Source organism: Phasianus colchicus, chromosome 2 (genome assembly GCF_987193195.1).
Source record: "Phasianus colchicus chromosome 2, bPhaCol1.hap1.1, whole genome shotgun sequence".
Classification (NCBI taxonomy): Eukaryota; Metazoa; Chordata; class Aves; order Galliformes; family Phasianidae; genus Phasianus; species Phasianus colchicus.
In genome coordinates, this window is record NC_143437.1 from 54,942,555 (window position 1) to 54,951,441 (window position 8,887).

The 8,887-nt window shown below is 38.4% G+C and overlaps 1 protein-coding gene across 6 annotated transcripts in view; it reads left to right on the forward strand.

Moving 5' to 3' along the window:
• MAP7 (microtubule associated protein 7) overlaps nt 1–7,749 on the forward strand; it is a 103,247-nt gene extending 95,498 nt beyond the window's left edge. For all 6 annotated transcript variants that reach the window (XM_090135735.1, XM_090135734.1, XM_090135733.1 and 3 more), the window contains exons 16-18: nt 220–358; nt 5,038–5,264; nt 5,933–7,749. In XM_090135735.1, coding sequence (XP_089991861.1) covers nt 220–358; nt 5,038–5,264; nt 5,933–5,943 — 377 coding nt within the window. In that variant the 3' untranslated portion in view covers nt 5,944–7,749. The remainder of the gene's footprint in view (nt 1–219; nt 359–5,037; nt 5,265–5,932) is intronic.
• The last annotated feature ends 1,138 nt before the right edge of the window (nt 7,750–8,887 follow it).

Below are 8,887 nucleotides of genomic sequence, written 5' to 3' on the forward strand. Positions count from 1 at the left end.
TTACATGATTGTAAACTGATTATTACTACCAACAAAGTTTTAACTTTGAAATCTGTGAAACTGATATATCCAAAGCTTGAGAAAGAAAGCAGAGGGATTAACTAAATTTTAAAATTGTAGCTTACCTTAGCTCTGTTATCTTTTGTAGAAAATGTTTTATCCTACTTTGAAGGAAGATGATGTTGCTTATTTTTATGAAATTGTGCTTTCTCCCTCTAGTCATAACCAGTCCTACATCTCCCATGGAACCTTCAGGAGGATCTCAGCTTCAACATGCAACACAATCTCCAAACAGTGGGAAACCTGTAACCTGCACACACATGATTGTTTCGCATCAACCCCCCGTAACTATGGACAGGTAAGAGGATTGTTGAGTATTAGAGGGTGTTTACAGGATAAGAGTTACTAGAGTAATAGATCATTTTCTCAGATCCATGTATTCATTAGCTAAATAAGAGACACAGCTGTTTAATCTGCCACCTTTCCTGTTTATTTTTATCTTTTCCTGTGTTCAGAAAAGAATTTTAACATCTTTCACTTAGCAGTAACCCATTTTTACCAACTGAAGAATTTTGTGAAAACATAGTTCATTCTTTGCAGTGTTTGAAAGAATGTGTTGCCAGCAATTATTACATAAATTGAAACTTAATTGAAAGAGCAGTTCTCTTTGCTTCTTTCCATGAATTTAGCTTCAGAAAAAACAGTCTGGATTTGCAGGGTTAGTTTTCTTGAATGGAATAGTGAACACTGTGCTTTCAGCCTGGATGCTTTGGTTTGTGAATTGCTTGAAGAATCAGCAAATTATGATTGCTAAACAAAAGATACAGAACTACTCATTTTGACTCTGTATTTTTAAAGAAAAGGAAAGTTTGAGGAGGCAGATATTTAACTTTAGGAGCTCTTTATAGTTGTGAGGCAAGTCACTCAGATTTTGAGAAATTATAGAAATGCTTGAAAGCTCTGTGCTGAACCAAGTGAAATCTGTTACATAAGCATGAGCTGTCAGTTACTTCAATTTTAGTAAGAAAAGCAGAAAGCCAAATAATCCCATAGCCCTTTCATGTTTTATGCAGGTAATGCCAGAATATGCATGGAAAAACTTGAATGTGGAAAGCCATCTCGCAGTCTGTAATGGGCAGTAGGCTTCAGGATGTGATTGGCACTAATTGAAGGAGGAATTTGCCCTCTCTGTCCCTCCATATGCCTGAGGGATCTTACCCTGCTGTCATGCTGACAAAGATGCTCCTGCTGAGATAAGTTCTGTCAGTGACTCTGAGCACCGAACTGCATTAGATGAGCTGCATAGAGCTGTCTCATAATTATCTCAGGCAACGATTAATTGTTAATCACTCCCAACCTTAGATGCACCTTGATGTTTGTAATATAAAATATGCCACACTAATGAATGCTGTCATGTAGCATCATATTTGGTATCAAAGAAGGATCCGAATAGCCAAAGTGAAGAGTGAATAGGTAAGACTGAAGAGCATGAACAAAAATTCAATGTGTGTATGAGGCTGAGGAAGGAGAAAGTGATATGCCAGGATAGAGTGCAGAGGAACTGTCTGCTTTAGAGGAACATCCACCCTGAATGGGAAGGCAAGGGCTAAATTACTTCATAGAATCATGGTGTTAGCCCAAGCAGTTCAGCAGACAGTTGGAAGGAAGACACGGAAGCACAGATTTTATCACATGGTGAAAGCCACAGGTGCCAACACCATTGCTACTGCATCTTGTGTGCCATAGGTATCTAGCGCCCAGATATACCTGATATTGTAGCATATGCAACAGTAATAAATATAGATGGTGTTCTCTGTGAGCATCTCACTCCAGCCCTACAAAAGATTTGGCTTTTGTCTGGATGTTTTGAGGGTGAGAAAGCTCAGATATCCAACCAGAGGTTGAAATCCCCCTTTGCCTGGGGGACTTCTAGAATATGTGTGTATGGGCAAGAGGAAGGAACAAAGGACCGAGTCCTATTAAGGCAACCATCAGTCTCATTGCACTTCCTACAGTGCAAGCTACAATCACTGAATTCTTTTCATCCAAGTGTAGTGCAATGGAAGAAGCAACACTAAATATACTTCTAAATGAAGCATGTCATGGAAATTTTTCTATTAGATAGTAAAGCACCTAGAATTACCAAGAAAACTGGAAAAAGCTCGTGGAAATACTACATTATTAATGGCATACACTTCTACATTGATTGTGGTGGCTTTGTTGGCTTTTTTTCCAGCAAATGGAAAAAGTGAGTTTGAAATATAGTTTGAAAATAGTATGTTACGGTAAAATATTTTCAAACTTTTCATATGTTATGAAATATTCCTACAAAATTTATTCCAGATCCTAATTTTCTCATATTGTACTGAACAGTAAAATCCTGAAAGAAACAGAATGATAGAGATTGGGGTTGTAAACAGCTAGAGAACTCATCTTTCACCTGGAGTTTTTTGTTTGTTCTCCACTTTCTAATTTGTTGCCAAAGATCCCAGCAGTGTTGTATGCCTGAAAAGGATATATGCAGTGTTGTGCTGGACACTGAGATGTCACTGTAAGTGGAATATAAGACAGTAAACACAGGTGAAGTAGTTCAAAAATTGATTCCTTTTTTGTGTTCTTTGCCTCAATGACATGTAGAGGTCATGTAGGGAAAGAATGTAAAGAGAGGAGGAAAAAAAAAAGCTAAGTACCAGGAGACCCTCTAGTCAATGAAGGGTTACAATGTATTGTGGTCCAAGTGCAACCCTAGGCTCAAATAGTCCCAAAGCTGCTAATTACCAGGAGCTGGAGGGCATACAAATCTCCTAGGAATTTGTCTAATCTGCTTTTGAGATTATGGCCGCTAAGATGTCCAGTGGAAATGAATTCCACTGTTCAGTTTTTCCCTTTATTTTTACTAAACATGCTCCTTAATGACTAGAAAATATCTAGTCATGATTTTTCCCTGGCTTCCCCCTCCACACCCTGTCCCCCTTTGTGACTGTATAGATGCACAATTTGAAAGAGAACTTTGAATTCTGAATCCTAGTATAACTCGATGTGTAATACTGACAATGCAGTGACCAATAATTATGGAGAACTATTTATCAAGTTAGCGGCTCAATCAGAAAAGTAAATGTAACTTTGCAGAAACAAGAGGATTCTCTTCATTGTGCCAATACTTCCATAGGTAAATGCACTGCCTAATTTCAATGCAGGAGCAGACCCCATCTTCCCCTCTCTTTCCTGCCCCCTCCATCAAATTTTTTAATACTGTGTTATCCTACCTCTGGTAAGGTTATTGGCAGTAGATGGGGATGAGATAAGTAACGTGACACCTTATAGCAAATAATAACCTAATAACTACACATGATGGAGCAGTTTTTATTAGTCTTAAAGCATTTCACAGATTGTTACAGAGTGGATCTCCAGCAGAAAAGGGTGGGTGATGTGACATGGGGTCTCTCCCAGGCAGAAAGCAGGGTCTCTAGGTCTGCTTTCAAAGCCATGTGCAATGAAACACTTTCCATTTTGAAGTTTGCTTAGCACTCTTATAGACTAAAAAAAGAAAAAAGGAGAAGAGAAAAGAAGGGAAAAGGAAAGAAAAAGGGATTGCCGTTCTGGAACGGAACTGATGATAGTTTGAAAATCTGGAAAAGATTTGATATGAAAACCACCACGCTGCTCTTACAGGAAATTTGGGCTTCAGATGACGTGTTACTGTCTTTTAAAGTGCAATAATTATTTTCCATTGCTTGGGAAGTACTGTGAAACAATTCTGTAATTGTAAAGACCTGGCCACCCTAGCAGGCTGGTCAATGAAAAGAAACCTTATGCCAATTGCAGGCAGAAATTGTTGGGTTGTTCTTGTTTGGTTTTTTTTTGTTGTTTTATTTTCAGACTAGTACATGTACTCTCAGGAGAAAACAAGCCTGTGAAACCAAGCCACCTGCTTAGAAATGGCCTGAGGACATTGATAGCCTTGTTCAAATCTAGGAAAAATGCATCTGAACATTTGTGCTGAAGCATTTCCTAACAACCTGAAAAATTGTGATATGGGAACACATGTCCCAGACTGCCAGGATCTGGCAGTGAAGGGCTTTAAGGAAGCGCCTGTAAAAGATTGCATGACTTTGAAGTGACAGTTGGGCAGTCCCTCTTTCTCAGGGAGCTTTGGGTCCCATTACTGTCATCCTGTTCCCCAGAGTAGCACCTTAGTTCCTCCCCTGTGGTAAGACAGCATGCGCTGCATGAAAAGACAGCAGGATTTGACAATACAGCAGCTAATAAAAGCATCAGGAGGGAGTGTCAGGGCTGACACAAGGGGATGTGTTTTCTCAGAAAAGTGTGTGTGCACCTGGAGAGCATTCCCTGTGAGTTGGGGAGATGTGAGGGATGCCAGGAGGTGCTGCTTTTGGTCTGGACCTAGTCATTGCACGAAAGAGTCAAGCTGTGCCTGGAAAATAAGGCCCAGGCGGAGAGGGATGAAAAGGAGAGCTGAATTGATACAGGAGTTTTTTTCTCTGGGTGAGTGGCAGGTAGAAGAGGTTGCTCAAAAACTGGAGGCAAGTGGTGATCCAAAGAGTACAGTGCCCTCATCTGAGAGCAGGAAGACTCATTTACAGTATGAGGAAGGGTACCTCAGCGTTCAGATATGGCAGTGCTTATGAAAGCTGAGAAAGGCCATAAATCCCATCAGATGGGTGGCTTCAGATAGCAGTGGTTGTGCTGGGAAGGTTGGTGGGTTTTGTTGGATTGATTTGTTTCACTGCTTTCCATTTCAGTAACTTCTCAGAGCCGCGTTGTACTCAAACATCTCTGTAGTTTTGGGTATAGTGTATCCAAATGTAATGACAACCCTGTGTGTTGCAGGGAAGGCAGATCTATTACTTGCTGTAACAACAGCTCATCTGCCGTGGTAGTCATGAAATTTTGGTTTTACTGGCTTAAAAAATGTTCTGGATTAATGCAAATTTCAGTTTGTAATATTACTTTCAGCAGGACTATTCTTCTGTTCTGAATTAAGTGTATGATGAAATACTTACGTTTCTCTCTCAGCAATCTCAACCCCGAGAAAAATACAGAGGAAAATGGAATGTCTATGCAGAACGATAACTTCGAAGAGATCATAAATCTACCTATTGGTTCTAAACCATCCCGGCTGGATGCCCTGAACAATGATGGAAGCGACAGTCCCGGAATTCCTCTGAATCCAATTTTAGCTTTTGAAGATAAGGGGACTCTTTTGCCTCAGGTAGACAGTGTTCAAACACATCAAACAGCAGGTAAGTTTGCCTTAGTTCACTATAGTTTGTAATGTGGATCTAGAGCTTCTCCTTGACACAGGTTGAATAATTCAAGCATTTTAAACCCAAAATTCTTTGTGGAGAGAAGCAAATCTTCTGTTTGTAAAGCTACGTATACCAAGAACATACAGATGCTGTGTGAATTATGATGAGTCCTCATCTTTTATTTGAAAGGTGTTCTCAGTTACACTATGCTATTTGCCTTTAGAAATTGCTTGAAAATATTTGCCCTGTGCTTTCAAGTGGAAATGATAACAGTGACAGCTGTTGTTCTTAGTTTATGATCTGCAATCATGTTCCAGTTCTGCAAATGTAACATCTGATATGCATGCACTGAAAGGGAGCTGGTAGCTGCCTTTTATGTCAAATTCTGAATGACTTCCCTCATCAAGTTCTTGCTGCCATGAATACTGAGTGGTGGTTTACAGCACAGCAGATTTTTTTCTGAATTGCATTGTAGTTTTTAAAAGATGTTGAGTAAACAATTATTAACATAAGAAATTAAATTGGACAACCCTAATTTACCTTCTCTTGTCTAGAAAATATAAGAAACAATTATCTTTCAATAAAACATTTGCATAAGTGCGTATTGAATTAAGCATTCCTACTCTTTGCTGACCTGTCATTTCTGATGCCTTCTGTTGTAGAAGTGATCTGATTATTTCTTCTGAAGAACCAAAGGTGACACAAACGTCTCTGCAGTCAGTGGGAGTTTCTTCCATGCAATGAAGGAGTGTTTTATTTTTCTCTCCAGGTTTTGTAAAGATTTCTTGAACATCTTTTTTTTTTTTTTTGGAAGGACTTTAGTAAAACCAGCAGAAGAAATGATGGACATAGACTTGGATCACCTTTCTAATAGTTTTCATCACTAGAGAAATCATGCTTCACGTGCATTACTTAATATGGCTTTTTCCAATGAGCTTTTTCTGTTAGTAAATGGATATTTCTGCATTCCTGAAAACACAAGACACTGGAATCTGAAAGCAATGGGCTGATTTGGGTAGTGGGGCTTACTCTTCTTTTTCTTCTTTTTTCAGGTGGGCGTTGGTTTAAAAGGCATAATTGTAAAATTGGCAAAGAATCTTTTACACTTTGTGGTTCTGATACTTGAAAATTAAATACCTCGTTGCTCTACGAGTAGAGTTAATGAGGTGTTTTATTTAAACCTGTTGGTTTAAATATTATTGCAGAGAACTCTAATTATGGGGGCAGAGTATCGGCTTCTGTATCAGGTTCTTATAAATGTAATTCCTACAGGGACATTCTGTAAATTGAGATGTCACTATGATCTTCTCACATTTTCTCTAAAAACACAAAACGAGGCAGGTTTTAAAATGTGAAAATTTGAAAGCATTATTTTTTCATGGACAAGAGGAAAACCTATTGTTCTCCTAGATGATGTATTTATGAATTTTGTTCAGTACAGAAATAAATTGTTTAATTGAATAAATTAGAAAAATGTAATAAAATGGTACTGCAAACTTGATTATTTTTTTGTTACACTCACGTTCACAGTACTATAAAAGATGTGTGCGGGTGCACATGCACAGGGAGTAACCTTGTTCTAAGTCCTGTAAATTGCTGCTGTTCCCAATGATGGAAGACTTTTCCTTTGCCTTATCAGACAATTGAAGACTGTGTAAAACCTGAAATAGTTGATTTTTTGATGATAAAGCAGGTTTGGGGAATTTTTTGGTTTTGCTCGTTTCAGAGCAAATGGAAAATGGTCATTGTTTGTGCTTTGTATGTAGCGTGTGATTTTTATAATGCACTACAGTTTGAGTGATAAGAGGAGCAATTCTCTTTAGTTTGATGCTGATTTCTACCATCATTATGCCATCCCTCACTTTCAGTTGTTGTTGAGCAGAACAGTAACATTGTGCACCTTTCTATGCTGTGATAAACTGTGCTGTTGCAGGCAGAACTCACGGGGTATTTGAGTTGGAAACATCAACCAGGGCTTGATGAGTTGTTCGCTGAAGTCCCTGAGTAGATCCATAGCAGTGGAAATGGGGGGGGGTTTATGGGGTTTTGGTTCGTGCTGACAGAGAAAGGCCACTCAGATTCCTGCACCTTGCCTTTAGTGAGCACTGAGCTAGGCTTATAGGAAGCTGTGCAGAAAGTCTGTGCTTGCAGAAGAAATCTTCTGAGACAATAGCGGAAGACTTCTTGAAGAAATGACTTTCTGCTGCTGCCAAGTGTTCATCCTACACAGGAGATGGGATAAAAGCAATGGAAAAGCAAAGAAAAAAGAGACTTATCTGCCAGAAAACATGGAAGCTATTCAGTCAGAATGCTTTCAATACTAGTTTGTGACACAGTAAAATTAATTGGGTTCCATTCTCGCTTTCTTTAATTTTCCATGTACATAGCCACAATATTTTAAAGTGTCCAAAATATGTAGTTTTCCTTTAAACCTTTATAGCATGTGAGTACCAAATAAAACTTGTTTGAAATATTTCTATTTCTACTTTGATTTTCTTGCATACTTGAAGCAGGAGTCAGACTGTGATGGAAAATGCTTGTTCATGTTCCTGGTATGCGTAAAACCTCTTTAGTTTTTAGTTTTCCTCTGATCTCTTCACTGAAAAATCAGTACAGATTACTTACAGCTATGAACAGAACAAAGATGTTGCCAGTAAGATTTAGCTTCATTTTTTTTGGCCCAAGGATTCATTTAGGCTCAGGCATAAGCTGTATTGATCTTGACTATTTTTGTGAGACATCAGAAAACTCACTTTGCTGTTTAAAGCACAAAGATGAAGAGTTTACTTCATTTCTCATGTGTTCTTTGCACTGAACTGCAAATAAAACAATGTATAATTATATTCATTCCAGGTTTGCTTCAAATAAAAAGGAAAACAAATGCTCTTTTTCAAGGACCCAACATGCAAACTAAAGTCTACAGAATGGGTATAGATGTAGATGTGAGAGTCCAAAAATATGAAAAAAAAAAAAAAAAGATTTTAAATCTTGGGTTTAACCCCCTTTCTTAAATGCTGGAAGATTTGAATATTGTTATCAGTAATAAGTACAGCATAAAATGAATGCCAGCTTTTTTGCCTGCTGTTGCATCTGTTTTGTTATTTGTACGCTTGGAGTCAACAGTTCTGTGAGGTAGAATCAGCAGTTGTAGAAATTAAAGCATTTCTGAAGGTATGGAGTAGTGAGTGACCTTTCACAACAACTTTGTTTCTTGCAAAGATGTTGAAGTAACGTTTGCAATTAAATAGCTAAGAAAAACAGAGAGAAGACGCTCTAAAGTCTTCACTTATGCCACAGTGGTTATAAGAAGTTGCACTGGTTTTCTGTTTGGAAAATGATCTAAAGTCATTTCCAAGGAGGTGGCCTGAAGTTGGAGATCTCCTGCTTTCATCCCTATTTGTGTCAGTCAGCTCCTTTTGCTCCTCTGTTCTAAGAACCCAACTGCACCAACATGCATCATTAGGTGCATGGGCCTTTCACGTGATGTTTCTAAAGAAATTTACTATCTGCTACACATGAGTATTGAAAATTCCATACTGCTTTATCCAAGAGAAGCTTTTACTTGTTTGGGGCTGGGTTGATTTGTTTGTTTTTAGACCTCATAATTGGAGAGAACT